This window comes from Stegodyphus dumicola, chromosome X1 (genome assembly GCF_044657685.1).
Source record: "Stegodyphus dumicola isolate Sdum_Otavi_A_Nest chromosome X1, ASM4465768v1".
Classification (NCBI taxonomy): domain Eukaryota; kingdom Metazoa; phylum Arthropoda; class Arachnida; order Araneae; family Eresidae; genus Stegodyphus; species Stegodyphus dumicola.
Window position 1 is genome coordinate 229,263,735 of NC_140780.1, and position 23,573 is coordinate 229,287,307.

Consider the following 23,573-nt stretch of genomic DNA (forward strand, 5'->3'; position numbering starts at 1 on the left):
GAATCTTGTAGAATTCGTGTTCTAGAAAACACTGGCGGATTTCACTAACGACATATAGCCAGCTCGTAATATTGTTTGCATAAATTAAAAATATTCCGGTTTAACGAATTTTTGGCAACAAAACATTCTTAGAACCGCTCTTGCTCGTGAAAACAACTGCGGCGTTTTGTAATGATAGCTGCCAGTAAAGTGGGTTTAAATCTACGGTTTCTAGACACTCGATTATCTCACTCCGTATTAGGCAGGAGGAGACAGGTGCTAACTGCCAAGGTGGGCAAAAGCGAATTGTTGATCAGATCATTCTCCGTGAGAACGTGATTAATAAAGTATTTTTAGCTTTTGAAATTTTGTGAAAAATCATTTGGCACACTAATTGTAACAAAATGAACTCTAATAAATCTTAATCTAATAATCTAATAATTTTAATCTCTAATAAATCACAAAAGAATAGCATTGAATGGCAGTTGGGGGGGGGAGATAGTCTTGGATTATTCTAATTTATTTTCTAGGCGACTCCTCAAGGCAAAGTGAAAATGAGGTCTTATATTCCAAGTTTGATATTAAATACCTTAATCAATTTTTGTTGTGCGAAAATCAATTTTTGTGTTTTTAGTTTCTTATAATGAGCATAAAATTTTCGTCAGTGTACATATAGAGACCGGGGCAAAGTATAAAAGGATAGATTTCGTAATTTTTATAAAATTGATATTTTTTAATTTAAAAATGCCAAAAACATGTTTTAAATAAAATTATATATATATATAATATAATAATATATCAAGCAAAGTAGTAATTATAATTTTTAAAAAAAACAATTTTGGTCTAGAAAACATCTTGCGCAATATGCTGCAAAATAAGTAAAATATAAAAATTGTAGTAAGCTCGCCTAAAAGTTACCAAGAGCTGCTGCTCCAAAAGGTTTAACAAGTTTTAAAAAAAATTAATACATATGAAAATCAAACCATTAGACATGTAAAACATTAGAAAACAGAAACAGATAAAAAAGTAAGCGGAAAATGGTAAATTAGCCCAATTCGACTTCCAAACTGGCTTTTCAAGGAACATTTCATTTATTTGAACGTCGAATCAAGCTAACCCCATTACGCGTTTCGCCGAAACAGACAATTGAAACTTTTTCGCTAAAATTTTTTTTAAAAATTAGACAAAGTGTCTTGGAAATTTTAATAGTCTCAATTCTCTGTTCCAATTTCCCGACGCGTCCGCACAGAATGACACATTAAGGTGTTAAAATATGTTAAACAATACCTAAACTTCCTAAATCTAGACTAAAAACAAAATTAAAATCAAAATAAAAACGAAAATAAATAGCGATGAGCTATTAGTCCTAAAAATACAAAAACATACGGGCTGGGCCTGCAAGCTTAAAGATTAACAATTTAATTTTTAAATTATAGATTTTAGAAATCTGTAATGAAAACCTGTGATTAAAATAAAATAAAACAAAAATTAAGAAGAGAACAAAGTAGGTGGGTCTTGCTAAGACCAGGAAAAAGTTGTAACAAAAGAAACAAAAACTGACCTGTGGCGATGCAAAGCTGTCCCTCTTAAAACTTGTTGAAAAATGGCTGCAATTCTTTCTGTGTCTTTCATTCGGATGACGTATGTAGGGGGAGCGAAGTTCTGTGGGCATTTAGCCAATACGAAGAGATTTTCGTTATCTGCAACTCGTCTCCAATTATCGAAGGGGGCCGGAACCTCGGAAAAACGTGTAAAGATCTCAAAAATGGCGCTTGGCTTGTAGTAGGATGGAAAAAAAATTTTTTCGAAGTGAAAATGGCTAATTCAGCTAAAACTATAAAACTTGGCCATTAAAGCAAGAGTAAAAGGAAAAAACAGTCATTTGTTAAAAAAGTCGTAATTCTTCAAGCTAGCGGGCGATCAAGCTACTATGAAAAACGAAAAAAGCCCGATTTGTTAATAAAAGCAGTAAAATTGGCCATTATAGAAATTTAAAACTATGTACACAATAGTATTTAAGATTAAAGTGCCAAAATTTTGGAGGAAAGAGAATGAATAAACAAGAATTATCTGTACATTTTTACAATAGATTCTCAGAATTAGTCATCCATCTTAAACCGTCCGTAGCTTTAGGCATAAAATATCATTATCTAATTCAAAAAATCTAAAAATAGGTAAGGCTAATGCCAGCTTTTGTAAGGGAATTTTTAATTATTTTATGAGGTATTAGGTTACTTTTTAAAATAGTTACGAAGTATAGTATTTCTTCTTGTAAGTGTTCCGCAGTATTGCAAATTCTTTTTATTCTAAGTAGCTGTGAATAAATTGTGTTGAGTATGACTCTTTTGGAAATATTTGAATTCCAGTTGGTTAATTTAAGTGTGGAAAAATTAAATTCTCTTCTTTTGTCGTAAACTTTAATAAAATGGTAATCTATAATATGTAAATCAAGGTAAACTACATTATGCTGTTCTGTATTGGTTTTATTTAGTTTTAAGCAAGCAGGGTAGATATTAGCTATTTCTATTTTGTTGTAGTTATTAAACGCAATGACATCATCAATATATCTATAGATGTGTTGGAAAAAGAGACGTTCTTCCGTACTGAGTGAACGTATATAGGTCAATTCTTTAGTAAACAGGAATAATTCACATACTGAAGTTGAAAAATTTCCGCCCATAGGGATACCCTGTACTTGTTTATAGATGTTATTGTCAAATTGAATAAAATTATTGAAGAGTACGCTGGTAAAGAATAGCTGCCATTTTTCGTTGCTTAGAATGGTAGAAATTTGTGGAAATAAATCTGGAAGAGCAAGTAAACTTGTAAAAATTTCTTCGAGTGGTAGAGATGTATAAAGGTTTTCAAAGTCGTAGCATTGGATATGTTCTATTTTAAGTGAATTCATAGTTTTAAGAACTAGTTCATTACTAGAGATCATCCAGTTGCAATGCAAACCCTCAAAATCATAGTTATTGATTAGGTCACGTATCATACGAAGTTTTTGTGCAAAGAGATAATCTATTTCTTTGAGATAACTTTTTGTACTATTCGCTATGAACCTGAATTTAATTGGAGACTTATGAAATTTCGGTAAGGCATAGAGATTTGCAAACCTGTTGTTATATTTCTGGGGTTGTATTTTTAGTCTTTTATGGAGTGCTTTAAATTTATTGAGAAGAATCTGAGCACTGGTAGTTATTTTTTGGTAAGTGCAGGTGTTATTTAACTCTTTATGCAGAAGGTTGTAGTAGAATTGTTGTCAAATAATACTAAAATTGTTGCTTGCTTTGTCAATCTTCGTGATGATAAAGTGATTTTGCAATTTTTGAATTAGATCCTCCAGGCGTTTTTTATTATGTAAAGAGTTGAAACAAGGTGCCTTGAACAGCAAACGTTGAAATTCTTTAATAAGTGCAGCTTTCCATTCAAGAAAAGTTGTAGTGGGTAAATTGGATCTATTACTAGCTAAAATAATAAATTTATCAAGATCATTATTGAATTGTTTGAGGCATACGTGTGTATTAATACCGAAAGTAGGACGAAATTTGGTGCCAAGTTGCAAAAGGTTACGTAATTCAATATCTTCAACAATATTAAGATCTCCTGTAACAATATGTTGGTGGAAAGGACCGACATATTTTTTGTAGACAGTCATTTGGCAGTTACATTTGCTATGATCTTTTATAACGTGGTGGTTGATAACTAGTTGACCTAAGGTTTTTTCAAATTTAAAACAGGGTTTAACTTGGAGTGGTTGGTCAGGAAGCAAGTGCTGATATTTTTTTAAAATGCTAGGTATTTTGAACTTATCGTAAGAAGGGTGTTTGAACTGAATAGTACAAAAAAGTTTTTTGTGAAAAAAATTACTGTTCTTTAGTTTAAAATTGCAGAAGTCTATAATCAGATCCTTGACTATTTTGAAGCATTGAGACGGTTGATTTACTGTTTTTATCAGATTCCATAAGGTAGTATTCTTAAAGGCATGAAGAAGTTTTATGGCATTTTTTGCGAATTCTTTATGTCCAAGGTAGGAATTAAGATTGCGAATAATTAATTTCAGATCTTGTGACGAAAAAAATTTTTTGTTTTTGGTATCACCTCCTCTAGTTCCTCTGGTAGTAGTAGTGCTAAAAAATCTGAATTGTCCATATATAGAGATCTCGTGTTGTCTATTGGTGGTATTACTGAGATATGCATTCAGTCCGTAAGGATAAAGTGACTTATTTTGAAGTATGTAAGTCGATTTCTTAAACAGTCGAAGTTTGGTGTTTGGAACAATATCAACGAAATTTCGGAAGACTGTTAAAGGTGCGTCTGCAATGTTCACAGAAATTCCATTCTCCCTGCCATTTCTTTAGTGAGTTTGTCAAGAGATAATTTTTAAGATATGGTCTAGACCAGAGTTTCTTAAACTGGGACCAGAGTTTCTTAAACTTAAAGTTTCTTAAACTGCCAAAAATTTTAGCAGTTTTGATATTTCTTTAACTTATTATAATAATTTTACAATTACCAAATATTTTTATACAATGTATTTGAAAATAGATAAAGGTAAGACAATACAGACAAAGAAAAAAAACGAAAACGTTTCGACGCATTCTTTTTATAATATAAACATTCATTTTATTTGCTTTGTACGTGGCGCTGTCATTTCGTCTGTTACTTATTTTAAATTTTCACATTGTTCTATGTCTTAAAATCAGAAATTAAAGTTAATGATCTAAAACTGCAATAGTATATTACAGTTCAAGTGAAAAAATTGACAATTTCACTCCTGCGTGTATCGGATTTCCGCAATGCTTATGGGGCCCAACAAAATCTTCGTAAATATTATGGGGTTCTGGGGTTGCGAAAAAATCTCAGTGATAAAAACGTGTCGCGACTAAAAAGGTTTAAAATGCTCTGATCTAGACCAGTTAACAGAAGCATATTCCGCATTATAATATTCAGCGACCTCTCTTGCTAACTGGCTGCCAACTCATTGCCATGAGATCCAGCATGAGATTTTATCCAACAAATATTAACACGAATTCTTTTCCTGTTTCGTAATAATTGCTCAAGCTAATTAATTAATGGTAATATTTGTGAATAATTTGAAACTGCATAAAGTACTGACATGCTTTCAGTATAGGTATTTGATTGAACAATATTAATATTTGCAATATACTTGATTGCTTTAATAACAGCGAATGCTTCTGCTTGGAATATACTATTTGCAATATCTTGTACCTTCCATTGATGCTCGTTTTATACGGAGTATAAATCCCAGCGTTTATAGAATAATGTGTTTTCCTCTTTTTAAAAATTACAATAATAAGAAAATTAAAGAAAAATTACAATAATTTTAGTCCTTTATTTAAAAAAGTGTGCAATTACATGCAACTGGTATGAATGTAATAAGTATAAATTATAAATACAACTGGTATGTATGTAACTGGACAACTGGTATAAATGTTATAAAAGTAATAAGGCATATAAATAATAAATTATGACTTGTTGGATACACACTTTCAACGGAAGTGCGGAATTTGTTCAAAACCATGTCATTTAACCTCATTTTCAATGAACCGTCTGATTGTAAGTCACGAATTTTTCTCTTAAAGTTAGATTTTGAGGATCAATGGAAGTGCGAGAGAATGGATTCTTCACTCAATCGTATATAGTTCTGTTGAGAGGGATGGAAATTAATAATCACTTTTCTTTGACGGCTCCTCTGGGTGAGATACAATAAAACTTGAAATTTGGCGGTATGTATCTTCACGTTTTAGTCCCTTGAGTAATTCAAACATATCAAGATATCCTTTTAGAGCATGATCTTTTTCGAGGGCTTAATTTTTTTTTTTTTTTAAATCCAAGAATCTTGTTACTTGAAATTAGTATATTTTCCCCGTTGCTTTGCAGCAACTTATTCAGGTAATTCAAGAGATGAAAAATAGCTGCTAAATAAACTAGCATTTGCACCTGTATGTGATCTTCAAAGCGTGTAGTGTAAAATCTTGTTTGTCTTTTTATTGAAAATGTGCATGCATTTCTTCCCTTAGCTCAAAACTGGATTAAAAACTATGTCTCTACTTAACCACCTGATTTCAATGCATAACAACAGATTTGTTAGCATTTTATCCATGTTTTCACAGAGATTTTTAAAACTTCTACCTAATACGTTTGTAGTTCATTACCAATAGATTTTCACATCAACTCATCTCTATGAATAAAACAGTGTGTCGAAACAAGGTTGATATTTTTGTCTTTTACCAGAGTAACAAAGCCTATTGTCGAGCCAGCCATGGAAGCAGAACCATCCGTACAAATGCCATTACAAAGGCTTCTAAGAAAGATCTTTTTCCTTCTAAAAATAGCAAGATAAAATATTAAATATATCTATTCCTCTGCTTGTCTTCTAGAGTCATTAGGTAATTTGGATTGGATTGGATTGGATTGTTGAGTTATGACAAAGCACACGAGGGCTATCTGCCTGAAGGGAGGGATGCCTTCGTGGAGGACTTTCTAAGGGAAACTGGCTCGTATACACGTTACACATTGGGAAAACCACGAAAACGCCCATGCAGCCAGCCCGTTTGCGGGATTCGAACCTTGGGCAAAACTACCAGTGTTCAGTGTCTTTACCGCTCGGCCACTGGTGGGCCATTAGGTAATTAGGAAGCACGAGAGATGGAAAATGAGGAACGCCCTCGCCGGGAATCGAACCACGGACCTCTGGAATACGCGTCCAGTGTGCAGAGCACCACACCACGAAGGCATGCTAAGAAGGCGGGAAAAGTACCTTATACTCTCAAGTAATTCTTTAGAACAGAGAAAGATTTCTTCAATTTCTTTCAAATTAACAAATCTTACAAATGCTAAAACATGACATTTTTTGATTAAATCTGCTGACTCGTCCACTTGAATTGAAAAATTTCCATGTTTCTGTTTCTCACGCAAACCCTCTTCAACGTCATCTGATACAATATTACTTCGTCTACTTACCGTATTCTTCGAAAAAGGAATATTTTCAATTTTACTTACTGCATCCTCTCCCAAAATTTTATCCACTGTAATTTTACTGGCCGGCATCATCAGGTTCTCACGTCTGTGTGACTTTTCCTTTTCTGTACAATAAGCTTAATTACCAAATAACTTACTTCCTGACCCTTTTCAGCAACTGTGATTGCGTTTACAAAAGCTGTGCTCTGTTTACATTGAGATTTTAATAGGGTTTTAAAATAATCAACAGTTTTATTTTCCATATTTGTGTGATTTTCATGAAATTTCTGTTCAATTTTGTTGGAGCTTTTGCTGTATTCGAAAGCTTTAACCACTAACGAGACACAGCGGCAGAGGACATTCTGTATTGCCAGTCCATGTAAAGTCTGTTGACAAATAAGTTGAATTGTAACGACGAAATTTTTTTGCGCCTCTTTCTTTATCGGTCTTTTGAAATTTTCTGTGTGGTTCTAAATATTCATCGTTAGTCTCTTCAGAAATATCTGGATTGTTTGCCTTCAAGTATCACTACATTTTAACCGTTAAAATCTATAGAAGAATTAACAAATGAAAAAACAAGCAGAATAGAGTTCCAATAAAACAATAATAAAATAAAATAAATAATAGTAAAATAAAATAAATTAAAATAAAATAGTAGTAACATAAAATAAATAATTGTAAAAAATTAAATAAAATAAACAATAGTAAAATAAAATAAAATAACTATTATTAAAATAAAATAATAGTAAAGTAAAATAAATAATAGTAAAATAAAATAAATAATAGTAAAATAAAAATACGCGCTAGCGCATACGCTTGTTGATCAATAATGTATACTCATTCACACTGGATTCTAGTCCCAGACAATTGAAATGCTGCCTTCGGCTGCTCAGCTGTTCTCAAACTCGTGTTGCATGCATAGCCTTGCAATACCAATGTACAGTTTAATGAAACTTGCTAAAAAATAAGTTAATTTCCTTCCATTTTTTTAAAGAAAATTACGACTTCTTTTTTAATTGGATTGGTAACACAAGTAACAAAGAAATTTAAACGAGTGGTTGATGACGTATGACGAGTCTAACCGAACATAAGCGAACAGCCGAAGTCAGCTTTTCTGCGGCTCGTAACGCCAAGTAACGAACATAAATGCAGATGTATAATATTTTATACATTTGCATATACCACTCAAATGATCCATAACTGTCAATAATATTCAGTAAGTAATATATTTGCATTTTAATTTGCTAGAACATGCAAGTGTACAGCCACTTCAAAAATGAAAACCAGACATGACTCTATAAATTATTCGAAAGATTTCAATACTGCCGTCTGAGCTTGCGCTTCTGGGTTTTAGGCTGTAATATGGTGGGAAGTTTATCTTTAATGATCTGACAGATATGCTGTATGCTCAGAACCATAGGCTTACTGTAAGGAAAGTGATATTAGTTTTTGACATATCCTCTAAGACCCTTAAAACATCAAGAAAGAATTATCTGATTGTAATCAAATTTCATATGCGAATACCTTTCAATCTAATATGTAAATCGTTAAATTTTTGCGGCCAGTGAATGGAACAACAGATCATCGAAACTGAGTACTTATTTGGTGTAAAAAGGAGAAGAAATTCCAATTTTAGATTAAAACTTCTTTTCGATGTTCATTCCGTCTATTCACTTTGACTGTACCAATATCTCACAAACAGGTTCACACACAGTGTGAAAATATGTCACCAGTTGAGAAAGAACGTGCAATCGGCCTAAAAAATAAGGGTGGCCAAATCGACGGATTCTTCGATATCTGGTTCAGAGCAATGCCCGACGAACTTGCCAGGAATGGTCGAATGATGGGTATTGTTACGTAATGCCGTCAATAAACTTCGGGACATATCCTGGAGATTTTGTTTTATGAATAACTTTGTCGAATGAACACGAGAATTTGTTTTATGTATCCTTTTTTGTGGATGGGATCAGTTTTCGGCGTTGCCATGCACGTTCTGATCCGTGTTTGTTTAGTGATATAAACGTTATAATTGAATGTATTAATTGAATCATATATTGTATTTTTTCTCTTGATTGAATAATATCCTAGTAGAGAATTCCTGCTTTAATTCAAGGAAACTTTGAAGCTGCTGATGTCAAGTGTTAATAAAATTGTTATTCGTCAAGAAGCATGTGCAGAATCCAAGTAGATAAAATTTATTTCTTTTTCTATAAATATTGAAAGTATAGACAGATGTTCTAATAGTAGACTCACTGTGTCTAATTATTGTGGTGTTGATTTTCGTTAAAGGTGTCAAAACAACAGCAGCCGATCTAGAGAAAACGACAAAACGTGAGAACAGAGCGATCACAGGAGTGGCCGTCGCAGCACTCGAATTGTCAGTTTCAACGATCCAACTTGTAACTGGGAGACCAATTACCAAAAGGACTATTGATTGGCAACTCAGAGAATGGGATCTGCTCTCACAACCCTAGTTGTGCGGACTAATACTCACCTGCAGATACCGAGAAATACGTTTGTATTAGTATCGGATTCAGTGAACCTAAGAATCTCACTTGTTGGAGTAGAAACGTCTTCGGCGAGTCTTGCTTTGGAGTGAGGGACGATGAGTAGCAAGGATATTTCTGGAGCCGCCAGGACAGAAGTGGCATACTGACCTGACTGTGAACAACCAGACAGAATGACAACGAGGATTTGGAGTGCAATTTTATTTCATAGTCGAATCCTTTTGTTTGTTATCCATACTACACTTACAGCATGACAGTATCGCTATGATTACTGCGCTTCCTTGTGTTCTTCTTCGATTCTACTCATCCGTGGCTTGCATTTCAACAAGGTAGTCCCCAGTTGTATACGGCAGTCATTTACAATGTCTTCGTGAGTGTCAAGTACTATTTACTTGGTCAACCAGATAGCCAGATTTCTGTGCGAAAGAGCACGTTTGGGCTCTGATGAGCAGGTAATTCTAACCGCCCCAGCATGTCGCCAGTCTAACTCAACAACTGGACAGAGTTTCGCAAGAAATAGCACAGGAGGTCATCCACCAACTCTACGTGTTATTGCCAAGCCGAGTAACCGTTTACATATAGGCTAGAGGTAGGCATTCGCCTTACTTACGTATTCTCTGTACGTAGTTGTATCTTGCGAATAAAACATTCAATTCCTCTGAAATTTCAGCATATCTTTCCTGTACATGTACTAAATTTCGTGCCATTGAGATAAATGCTTCTTGGTGCTCATATGTTTGGGGAACTCAGATTTGGTACCACGTTAATCTCAGAGCCACGAGAGATACTCCGTATAATCTGATTCCTTATATTGTTGGGCTTAAATATGGTTAGAAAAAGCAACATTGTGACTTTTATGATCTACTGTGATAATTCATTCTGACTGGCATACTGTGCTTCAATATACACCACTTAGAAATAAAATCTTTTTTTTTTCCTGTTACTAAATTTAAAATATAAAACTTACTCACCGAAATATAAAACTCAGCTTATTCAGCAAAACTGCAATTTTGTAACTTTCATTAGAAGATGCTTACATGCAAATTGCGAGAAAACAAAATTCTGCTTACTCTCACGCTACAGGACCTTCGAGCTCTCAGAGCATTAAAAACTGAATACTTTTCCCTCGCTTTGTTACCGTCACGTCTAAAAGGATGAGATGCATAACAGTTCAACTTAAACTAGGCATTCCTAATCTTTACGCAGTTATTTGTTGATCGTCAGTTTGAACCAATTCACGTGTGACGCATAGTTTCGCATCAGTTGCGAAAAAACGCAATTTCTGACACGCGCTGTTTCAACTCTATTTCTAGATCTAAGGAAATCTTTGAAGAAATTCTTTCGCTTATTTAGAAAGTTTTCATTTTCTAAACAGCTAAAAATTGCCTCAAAGAGTGAAATCTTCTGAAATAAAGTGTATTTCAACCATAACTTGTGCTGCAAATGCATTACTAATACATCATTAGGAAATTAGCAGCTTAAAGTTTTCAGATTTCAACGTAAATCATTTATCAAGTTATAATTCCGAAGTGAACATTTAAGTTAAAAATAATTATCATCAGTTTTCGTATTTAAAATTTATTTCCATTCATAACTCCACAGTTCATTTAAAAAGAACTGCAAAGCTGGGTTTCAACATTTGTATACTCCGTTAAACTTCGAAGTTTGTCTTACTCCTTAAGAACAGTACATGAATATTTCCATTATCTATTTTTGCTGTAACTGAGAGCTGTTAGAGAAGAAAAGAATTCGTAATTATTATTTGATCTCGACCGGTTAACTTCTATAATTCATGAATTTGTTTCTTTTAGATAGAAACAAGAATTCATTAAATACTGAGATATAAAAAAAAACTGATGATAATAAAATTTATAAAGTCTTAATGGCAGATGCCTATCGCTCACTAATTGACAGATTACGATTCACTCTAGGAATTAGATCAAACCAAAATCAAACCTATAGATAAATGCATTGGCCTGAATCCTGCATTAAGTACGTTTTGCAAAAAATTAGACTCAGTTATTCTAAACTCTGGAAATGAATATATTAGGTTAAAATCAATTTGCTTTTATCTGTTTCAGGAAGGAGTTCCCAAAGAAGTTGGTATTGACCCCCCCCCGGAATGGAAAAATTTAAAAGAAATGAAAAATTTTAAAAGGGGTCAAAGATGATCAAGGGATCGATTGGGGATCAACAGCTGAATATGCACCAGTACTTAATCCGCATAATTTAGATCCCATCGATTACAAAAATATGTATTAATACAATTGCTATCTGATTATTTATTGATAAAAAGCTAAATCATACAAAGTCCAGATTTATTCAAAACACATGGGTGCTCTAAATTTTGGAATTTAAAAGTCATCTGAAAGAAGTACACCAAAAAAGGAATTGTTTCCAAACGAACATTATTGACTTTTTCCTCTTCTTATGAGTTCTCCTTGACAAATGTGACTTATAATTCAAATTTAAAATAATACGCTATACAGTGTGGATATTCTTCTCTGTAGTTAAAAATAATTCGATCTCCTGTATCTTATTAAGAGAGTAAGGCTGTGACAAGTTCAAATACAATGGTGTTTATGAAGTTCTGCGGTAAATGGTGGAATCATATTAAGATTCCGAGTGACGTTTTCATATCAAAGTCCAGTGTATGTTTGGTGATTTAAGTAGGATGTGTGCAAAAAAATCGAAGATACAAAGCGTTAACAAAACTTGTATTAGTAGTATAAATGAATTTTATAGAGTTTTTTATATTGAGTGTTCTGAATATATATATATAAATGTCCGTAGAGTAAAATAATAAGAAATGAAGTACTATTTTTACGTATCTAAATTAAACTGGGTAGAAATGACTCATGTATCGGTTTGAGGTAATTTTATGCTATGAAAATTTATTATTCCTTATAAGATTTGTTTAAAGACAGTAGGTCTTACAATAAAGAAACATGTGTAAGTCTATATTTATTTTGGAGGAAAGGGAATCAGAAATAGAGCATGAAGTATGTTTTAAAAGCAGGATAAAATTTAAATCTAAGGGGAAATGCATGAATAGAAAGTGTAAAATTTACATTTGTCAGACATAGTTTGGTGAATGCTTTGAATAAAGGTAAGACGTGTAAAAAAGAATCCGCGAAGTTTTGTACAGTTGGCCAAAAAGTTAGTATACAAGAGTATATTAATGACTATATTATATTAGTATTGTAGTTCTGAGACGAAAAACATTAGACGAGATCTGAACATTAGACGAGAATGTTCTGAGTACCTCCAACTTAGTCGTATAAAAAGTAAGAAATGTAGTATTCCAATTAAACTATATAGAATGAACACTGCACGCATTGCTTTAAAGTTACAGAAAATATTATCCGACCAGAGTGAAGTTATATTCATGTAAATTTCAGCTTAAAATTTCGTAGACACAGAAATGTACGTAAGTTTACGTTTGGAGAAATGGAAATGTAACGTCATGTTGTATTTAAAACAAGGGAAAGAAGTTAATGGTAAAATAAAAATGTAACCAAAAAGAAATTTAAAGGAAAAGAAAAAGATTAAAATTTACGTTTGGCTGTAAAATACATTAGGGAAAAAATAACAACAAAACTGCATTTGTGAAAACAAAAATGTGAAAAAAAATTAAAGTTGTGAAAAAAAATATTATTTTTGTAAACAAAAATTAAGTTAAAAATGTAAAAACAACTTTTTTAAAGTAAAAAGCGAAAAGGAAAATTAAATTTGTAGAAATAAATATTACTCTTGTAAACCCCCCCCCCGAAAAAAATTAAAGTAAAAACACGAAAAGGAATAAATTTGGAAAAAAAAAAAACCTTTGCAAAATAAAAAGTAAAAAAGAAAATGTAAATTCACTTTTGTAGAAATAAATGTCAATTTTATGTCAAAGCAGTTTCGCGCTTGCCTAGTGCCTTCAGCCTAGTGACATCATGGCGGTTTCCTCTGAAATGGACAAAATGAAATGGACAAAGAGGATGTCAAATAACAAGAACCAAGATATAAAGCATAGCTTTGTGGTTAAAACTCAGGCTCCTATGCAAGAGATGGTGGGGTTCAAATCCAGACTGTGGGGGTTATTTTTAAAATTCAGGGAAAATAGTATTAAATTCAATAAAAATTAATTAAATTAATTAATTAACTTAATTAATTTATAATAATGACGTACAAAGTAATTAAAATTAATCTGGTATAAAATAATTAAAAAGCGTAAATAATTAAATATAATGACGTACTAAATAAATAAAATACTAATTAAGACACAATAACACGCCGAATAAATACTAATTCAGAAGTCAAACAACAAAAATCAGCGTTAATTTACAAAATTTTCACAGGACTAGTTTCGATGGTTTTACCGAACCATCATCTTCAGCTGCAAAACCGCAAATGAACAAGATAGGAAATAATGGAAATAAATTATTAAACCATCGAAAACCATCGAAACTAGTCCTGTGAAAATTTTGTAAATTAACGCTGATTTTTGTTGTTTGACTTCTGAATTAAATAAAATACTAGTTAAAAAGAGTAGTTAATTACAATTAATGACGTACTAAATAATTAAAAATAATTATTCACGTGTTAATAATTAATAAATAAAAATTATGTCATTCCAAATACGTGGTTCAAGAGCTCGTTGCCATAAACATAAAAAAATATTGGTGTTGCCAACAAAAAATAAAAACTTTGAAAAATAGGGTCGTTGCCACAGAATAAAAACGAAACTATGCATGACGTCATTCCGTCTATGTCATCCAATCCATCTACGTCACTTCCGGTTGTCACGCGATTCAAGATGGCGGCGGCACATCAAAGCCCCCGTTGCGTCATCCATTGTTCTATTACGTCATTGCGGTATCCTTTGACCTCACCAGGACCTCTGCTTACTACTTACGTAATATATTTGGCGAGCCAAAAATTTTGAGTTTAGATTGTTTTATTTTGTTTGGTTTAATTGAATATGGCAAAATACTCGAGAGCTATCTGCCTAAGGGATAGATGTCTTCGTGGAAGGCTTTCGAAGGCACACTGGCTGGAACACACGTTACACATAGGGAAAAACGCGAAAACGTCCGTGCAGCCAACCCGTTCCCCGGGATTCGAACCGCGAACCGAATTACCAGTGTTCAGAAACTTTTGAGTTTAAAACAGGGTCGTTTAGAAAAGAATCACCTTTTGAAGAAAACGGCCACTTCAAAATTTAACACATGAAGCTTTAGAAACAAATATTTTCGTGGGTTTCATAAGAAATATATAAAGAACACTTGAAGAAATATTTTTCTAGAAAAGTTTTCATGTTAAACATGTAAACCCCTTCAAGAATTTTTACTATTTGTTGAAATTCTCAAATTTGTGGTTACAGATCTTTTGCAATAAAAAAAAAAAAAAAAAAAAAAAAAAAAAAAAAAAAAAAGAGTTGATTCTACTCTATCAGCACATTTTTACCTTAAATTTTAATTTTATACTAACTTTATTTTCTTCTTAAAATTGCAAATAGTATTGCAGTGCCGAGTTAAAATCTTTGGCGGGCCAGACTACGGCTTGCGAGCAATATGCTGGACAACTTCGGTTTAGAATGATGCCAAAATATTTAAAGCTCTTTATGTGTCAGTATACAGATAAGAATTTTTAATTACTTAATTTTTTTCCGTCTGAACAGCTTAGAATTGTTTCTTCAGGACTGACCTTAGTTTTCCCTTTCCTCCAACGTTGGGAAATTTGATGAAAGGTATCTTATCTTTGAAACGACTGCATCCATACTGAAATCTTATGGATTTACATAAATCTCCCGTGCGACGCATTTAGCAACAAGACATCCTGGAGGTTTTGGGAAGTGTTGATAATAGCATTGATTCCCAGGACACTTACGCATATAAGTCGATAAGAAACAACTGTATATAGTTAAACGCGCGTCTAATGTTAAATGCAGGTCCAATTTTCCCACGAACGCATAGAGGTGATGAATAGTGGTATGGTTTTTTCTCAGTCAAAACTTTGTAATTGGGCATGCTGAAAATGTGAATAAACTCCTGGGTTATTATGGGATGCTATTTTTATAAACTCTTCCAATACAAGGCAGAAAGGCAACGAACAAGTAGCTACTTGACAGCTTTGCAGTGTTAACTAGGTTAGCACTGAATGGTAGCATTCCAGTATTATTGTGAAAGTATATGAACCTTAAGCAAGCATGAAAATTGTTAAACTGAATAATGACAAGATGATTTTAAGTGATGTCACTGCAATTTGTTTTCTTATTTGGATCCTATTTGTTGGTAATCTTCACGATTTTCCTCATAGCGGTAAATGTAATACACTCTCTGAAAATTTGGCTTACAGCCTCATTTCGAGGGTACTGCTTTAAAAAACTAAATAACTGCCTACAAGCTCCAAACTTAAATAAAGGATACTTATGTAGAGAGTAAGCCTAGAAAATTTTCTAGAGAGAAGCCTAGAACTGCTATCCTAGTGGGTTTGAAGACACCATATATAATATTCGATATACAATTATTGTATTTCAAGTAGTTAATCAGTTTAACAACAAACTGGACGTACTATGAAAATTCAGTCTTTTAATATTTAAGAGAGCTGCTAACAAGGTATCAATGGCATATAAATACATTTTTATACCAAAATGTAGCAAAGAAGTTATTAAACACACATGCAAAACAATAAACGACAAATATTGCACAAACTCATAGCAAAACTTAAATCCAGTGACAAATATCAACACTGCATTAAAGATTATATTTTTGTTAATAAGTCCAGTTATGTTATTATTTTGCCCATATTACCACTTCTTTAGTCCAGCTCCAGCAGGATACAAATTAGTTAATGTATTAATTAGTTAATGTTTCTTCAGTTTAACAGAGAGTCATTGAAAGCAGTCTCTGACAAATTATTCTGCTATTCCTCCCTGCTGAGCTTAGCTCCGTTAATCGCCATTGCTTCATGATATATTAAGGGCAAAGCCAAAGCTTATTCAGGCGAGTGTTACTTTATATTCAATATTTTAATTTGATTGGATCTGCATTTCTCGCAAGTAGCGGCTTAGTAGCTCGCAAGTAGCGGCTAGAGCCTGCGACTTCTAGTTTCCCTTACTGTATAGCTTGTGTTACCATTAAGCTGAAAGATAAAGAGGTTTATTTTGAATTTTCATTTTAAGTTTGTGTTACTCTGCAAGTACGACGAGAAGATAAGTTGTCTGCCTGTCTTTAGGATTCCAGAAGTTGACATTTAAAGCAGTGTAGAACCATGCAAGGATGCAAAATAAATTTACAAAGCTTTATAAAAATGTCGAATACATTTATAGAAAGCGAAAACAAACACAATGCATGACAGACTAGATGAGGTTTTTACAAATGGAAAAGAATATTTGAAAAATATATTGTTCAAAAATAAAAGACTGAAGGAGAGATTACATTGTCGTAATAAATTATATTGTGTATCCCACTGTTTCGTAAAATAAATAAACATTGGAGCATTTCATCATATAAGATCTTCAGACCCTTATGAAGTCCCCAGTCTTATTAGTCCCCAGTGTATCAGAGTTCTATTTCACAGAATCAAAGCAAATAAAAGTGTGCGGGTAAGATAGAGGCGAAGTATAAGAAAAGCATCAAAAAATAAGTACGGATACGAAGACACAATCTGGAATAATAAGAAAGATTAAATGACATTGTAAAGTAACTGAAACGCGAATATAAATATAGTGCCTTTCACTTAAAAATAAGTGGTGTGGTATAGGCATAATAAACTAACGAAACTGTGAGAGATATTTCTTCTTGTATTCGTGATTTCAGAAATAAAGTGGGTTATTTAGTGAGTTTATTTGGAAAAACATCATTTTCCTCATAGAAAGAAGCCACGTTTATCAAACTACAAGGCAGAAAATTAGCTTATCTAACAAGATAAAGCTCATACAACTGGCTAGTAACAGAAGGAAACGAAAGGAAAAAAATATATACTTTCAATACATAACTACCCAATTTAGGAAAAGAAGTTGTTCGTGTAGTTTATTAATTTTTCCAAAACAAAGCAGAAATACTATCTCTATTATCAAAAGTAACATCTTGTATATTATAACCCTGCCAGTGCCTTGTGAAACTCTGCTGATCATATATTAAATTTCTAGATATACAGTAAAGTAAGGAAGGTAAATGCATTAGGATTTAACAATTTGGATAGTATATTACTATTGCGCAGCTGATTCTTAAATCCATGCTTCTGATGCATATATTATCTCATAATAAGCGTATTTGGGGAATAACTGATCTTATAAATATTCTGCTTTTCTTGATCAAATTTATGGAAGTTAAAGAAACAAATAACATAGAAATCGATAACATTGGCTTTTTATCCTCGAATGTGATATTTTTCTCACTCGTTAAGATGAGATGTTAGGCTTCAGAGATCACTTTTTTCAAATCCATTTAGATGACAAAAGTGTAAAGCAGTGAAAGCGGCGGAAATTCTCAGAATTCTAAACAACTCCCTATCTTTTCATCTTAATCCGGAAATTATCATCCGGCTTTTTGATTTCCTAACTTCTAACACATTGAAGTGCATTTATGATGGCGAGTTAACGAAAAAGATGCTCAAAACTAATCCTATATCTAATCTCCGAAGGAATCTGTTCTATAAACAGTTCGTTAAGCAATATTTATGCATGTGCGATAAGTCTCTCTGAAATGTATCATGATTTATAAAACTCATTTTAAGCTTAATCTATTTAATACATTTCTAAATGTATGTCTACATTTAGAAATAGATTAAGCAGTTTAGCTAGCATTGTTATACTATATTATCTCCGAGAAAATCTGTAAACTCTTTTATAAAAACTGTAATAGTTTTAAAGATCTTGGTTTTCTTTGCCTAACTTTTATAGATCTAGAAAGCAAAAGAAAATACAGTTTTTGATAACATATCTGTATTTTTCATAAATTTGTTTGTGTGCTGCATAATTTTTAATTTTTCTGTATAAAATAATCATTACATGAATCAGTCAGTGTTTGAATATTCTAGCGCTTTCTTGATAGCGAGGTCATCTGTGAAATGATAGTCTAGCTGTATTACAGTTTTCCAAACAGCGCTGGAAGCTGTCCATTCAGAGGCGGGTAAAACGGCTGGTAGATCTGGCGGCTGGCAGAAAGCCCGTGAACACGCACAGTTGTCTGGAAATACAAACTTTATCTAATTAAAGAATGATAATAAAACAAAATTATTATTACAGTTAGCTTAGTTAATCCTTCAGCATTTTTACTTAAAAGTAAAAAATAGAAAAAAAAAAGATATATTTAAAATTTTTTCACGTTATCCTATGTACTTACATTTTTCTATTCTCAGAAACTAGATAATGATATTTCACGAAAACAACCACCTGTAAATCCAATTAATTTTGTTCTCCCATGAAGGCCTTATAAAAAATAACTACCATACCATTGATGTGTTTAATCTGTTCTTTTTCCCAGAAATACTGGTCAGTTTCAGATATTACAGAAGGGTCTACTGTGAAATGTTTCTAAATGCTTTGTTTGCAGAAGATCTTTCATTGACAACTATAGGTAAGCCGTTAAGCAATTTAACTACGTTTAGCGGCATTACATACCAAAGTCATTAATGACTGTTAGAAATCATACTGCTGTAGTGCGTCTTTTTTAAAAAAAATATTTTAATTTTTCTCTCTTCAGTATCCGGATCCGCTGTTTCAGTGTAGGTTGAGTGTATATGGAATAGGCTTTGTTCTGCTCATTTTGATGAAAATCATTATTATGATTCTGCATTTGTTAAACTGGTAAGTATGAGCATTTATAATAATATCTGAATGTCTTTCTCGAATGACATAGCATATCAGTTTAATTACAATTTTAAATATATATTATATTATGAAAATCAATTACAATTTGAAATTACCGTATTTTGAGAGCTTCAATTAAGTTTACTAATAAGATTAACTAAAGGTTTTTGGTGTTAATATTTTCATTCTGGATGAAATCCAAAAGAAAAGTAAGAAAAAAACACGTTGTCTTGTTATGCCGCATACCATTAAAGTGTGCTTCAAACCTTTAGAATTGATGGGAAACAATTTAAAAACACTGTTTTATAAAGTTCTCCCTTTTTTTAGTTCATTTTGTTTATTAGAACTTGGTTTTATTAAATGACCAATTTAATTAATTTTTTTAAAAGAGAAAAGAAATGTATGAATGAATTTCCCATTAGTTTGTCTGGTCTTTTAACATAAACCAACTGTAGACAAGTGTTTTCCACATAGAGAATAGTTTTAAACATAACTTTCAACCATTGCTGTTTTTTTATTTCATACCTTCAGATTGTTTTTATACACAGTTATGTCACGCAGTTATACTGAAATTTTGCATAGAAATACTTTTGTGCGATTCTGACGATTGTTTCCGTCTTTCCACATTTGTGTATATAACTCTACGCTTGGCGCATCATAACTGCCGGGACATCATAACTCAACACTAAACAACCAACAGCCAACCCATTAGTTTGTATTTCAGTGCGTATTCCAGAGGTCCCTGATTCGAATTTCGGCCAGGGCGTTGCTCATTTTTCATCACTTTGGCTTCGAAATAACCTAATGACTCTACAGTGGCGCCCGAACTAAAAGGTTGGTGGATGATGATTCTCCACACCCAGGATTTGGCGATTCGGTCCCCTAAAACCCCCAGTCGCCTTTTAAAAAGGGGGTATATAAGGTATTTTATCTCTCCTTCTAGCATGCCTTCGTGGTATAACAGTCGGTTCGTATTCGAGAGGCCCAGGTTCTAGGCCAGGTGAAGACATTGCACATTTTTAACGTCTCCTCCTCCAAAAATAAACTAATGACTCTACAAAGTAAAAAGACATCTAAATCGTTTTTAACTCGCAAAAAATATTTTGAATTCTTTTAATATTATTTGCGACAATATAATAGTAGAACATGTTCGTAGAAATAAAGCATATAAAAGGGAATACAAAAATGTTTGAAATATTCTTTAAATTGAATTCGTTGAATGTAGTCAATATATTCTACGTAGAAATGTTAAAAGAGTAAAGAGTATAGATAGTATGCATTTTGATGATGAATTGCAACAGTTTTTATCAGTATTTTTAATATAAGATGAAGACAAATTTATTTCTGGAACACAAGTGTATCGTGTTGAAAAAGAATGTCATCAGCGTTTCCTAATGTAAAAATTATTTAACAGAAAATTTTGACTATTCTAATTTCCAATGCATTCAGAGAAAGATCTTGGTTTGTCTTAGAAAAGAGTAAAAAGCAATTTGAGATGCACGATATCAAAAATCAGAGGAAGATTGTATTATATGGCTCTGTTTTGTACAGAACAAGAAGTATTATATAAGTAACATTGATACTTAGAGAATAATCCATGAATTTCCTAGAAAGTAGTCAAGGGAAAGAGTTATTAAATCTTCTACTTAAGAGTAATCTGATTTAATAATCAAGTATTTTAATTTTAAAATATTCCATGGAATGTTTTAGAAGTTTGATTTTTAATTTTCTTTCCACAGAATATTTAATTTTTTTATAGAATTTTAATTTTTATGTATTCTAGTCTTGATATTCAGAAGGTATAATATTAAAATATTTAAGAATAAAAATATTAGCTCACAATTTTAGTAAAATATTCGTAATTTTAAGTAATTATTTGTAATTAAATATTTATCATACTTCAGCACTAATAGCACATATAGGTACGTAAGTACTTTCTTTGGAGCTACGTAAGTGCTTTCTTTGGAGCCCCGTAAGTCTTCCCGCCAGGAACCCCCAACTGGTTTAACCTTTTCAGACGGACTATAAAGACTAAACTTTTATATATTAAAGCCATTTATCCAACTATTCAGTCAGCAAGGAACAGAAAGAAATCGATAGAGTCTGTCATTTTCTGCTCTACATTAAGTAGTAAATTAAAAATCTCCATAATAAACTAAATTTCGTTGAGCCTTATTTTAATGTAGCGAACGCGTAGGACCAGAGCCAGGACAAGGATGAGGCAAATGCCACTTGCCTTATGTGAACGCTAAATGGGCGCCAAATTAGCTGCAAAATTTTAGAAGTGTATTTAAAAAATAAATTAAGTTTATTAACTTTCAATTTTGAAAAGTATCGGGAAGCGCAATTTTGAAATAGCATACTTAAAGCAATAAAAAGGATGCTATATTCAGGTCTTGCGCATAAAAATTTCATGCATAATAAAATTAACCTAATATCAAATCCCGACAAAGAGGTTGGCTGCGTGAACGATTTCATAGTTTCGCCCATGCGTAACGGAAATACGAGCCAATTTCTAAGAAGTTATCTAACTAGATAAATAGTTCTTGTATGTTTTGCATATTTAATTGAACAAACAAGCGTAAACGGTAAGAATATCTGTTTACTTACGAAAAATGAGAGAAAATATTCTTGTGAAATGTGAACATTCTGCTTTAAAGCTAATTATATCAACAAAATTTTGCAAAAAAAAGGAAAAAATGAAACGTTAATAAATCAGATTGTCAATTATCAGTTAATAAAAGAACTAATTTTATCAGAAAAATATTTTTTCATCGTAGAAAGGAATGAAAGGTATTTTAATTCATAAATAAAATAGACATCTCAAAAAATAAACCAGATAACGTTCAATTTCTGTTTTCTAAGTGATGAAAAATCAATTTAACTATTTTTTGAAAATAAGCAGCTTAGCATTTAGATATCAAATGATGAAAATGCTTCAGACATTCCATCAGAAATATATAGTTTTAAAATCCATACTATTCAATAATTTTTGTTGCTAAAGTAAAATCAGGTCTTTTAAAGATAATTCAGGAATGCAGACCAGTTCAAATCCTATCTGATTCAAATTTGGATTACGATAGCTCGAAAATTATTGCCAACTTCGAGCTCACCTGAAGAACCGCAAAGTATCAGTAATGTGCCTAGGTCTTATTTGCCTCAAAATACGGTCTGGAGAAATATTCACCCACTAAAATTGAGATATCCAAAATTGCCAGTAACTCTCGTTAAATTATCAACAGGCTCTATTTTATCAAAATCAGACTTCACCCCAAAAATGACAGTATTTCAAGTTAATTGTAGGAATAATAAGGAATAATAACTTTCCTGCTGTTACTGAAGCAGGTAGCCAAGTTAATGTAATTTCTGAAAATACTTTTAGATGTACTGATAATTTTGAAACCATTAAAAATAAAATCTCAAGAAAATTATTGTCCTTATCTGGAGGTATTTCTGTCACTAAGTTAATTAATTAAATTAGATTATTTTGAAGCACAAGACATGAAAAATGAGCAATGCCCTTGCCGGGACTCGAACCTGGACTTCTCGAATACGCGCCAAATGTGCTAACCGTTACACCACGAAGGCATGCAGAAAGGAGGGAGAAAATACTCCCTTTTTAAAGGGCGACTGGGGGTTACGGGACCAAGTCGCCAAATCCTGGTGATAAATAATCATCACTCCTCCACCTTTTAGTTCGGGAGCCACTGTAGATTCATTAGAATTTTTTAAGCTAGAGGCTTGAAAATTGAGCAAGGGCCTCGCCGAGACACGAACCTGGACCTCTCGAATAGGCACCGAGTGTGCTAATCGTTAAATTACGAAGGCATGCAGAAAGTAGGAAGAGAATACCTTATAATATGACTAAATAATCCTCCTAAATATAATTTCTTATATTTATGGGAAAACACTCAAAGTGAAGAAGATTATGCTAACCGTTTTGCAAATGAATGTGAAAATTTTTTTATTAATAACCATTTGCAAGAATTATTAACTATAGTCATATATTTTTAAAAAGTAAATGAGATTTAGGTTGTATTAATATTGAAACTCCAAGAATAATATTGACTTCAGAACTTCCAGTCGCTTATCGCCCTTATATAGCATTTTAAAACAATATTTGACATATGTGAAAAGAAAATATGAAATTGAAACAGTCAAAGTGCCATTTTGCTAAAAGGGGGGAAAAAACAAAACAAAAAACAAACAAACAAACAAAAAAAAAAAAAAACTGGGCTTTGAAGTTCAAGCATTGTAATATCAACCCAGTAATGCAAATATTGAAGTTGTAAAAAAATTACAGCCTC

General features: G+C 32.3%; 1 protein-coding gene across 4 annotated transcripts in view; it reads right to left on the reverse strand.

Annotated features, from left to right (window-relative positions):
* The window catches only part of LOC118183438 (glutamate receptor-like), a 111,556-nt gene extending 100,964 nt beyond the window's left edge, over window positions 1-10,592 (reverse strand). For 2 of the 4 annotated variants that reach the window (XM_085806990.1, XM_085806989.1), the window contains exon 1: window positions 10,439-10,592. Coding sequence is in view for 1 of the 4 variants with exons in the window: in XM_085806991.1 (XP_085663117.1) it covers window positions 1,541-1,611 (71 nt within the window). In the remaining 3 variants the exon portion in view is untranslated. Of the gene's footprint in view, window positions 1-1,540; window positions 1,683-10,438 lie in introns of those variants that run through there. The other 2 variants (XM_085806991.1, XM_085806988.1) reach the window with 2 other exon arrangements.
* Between the last annotated feature and the right edge of the window lie 12,981 nt (window positions 10,593-23,573).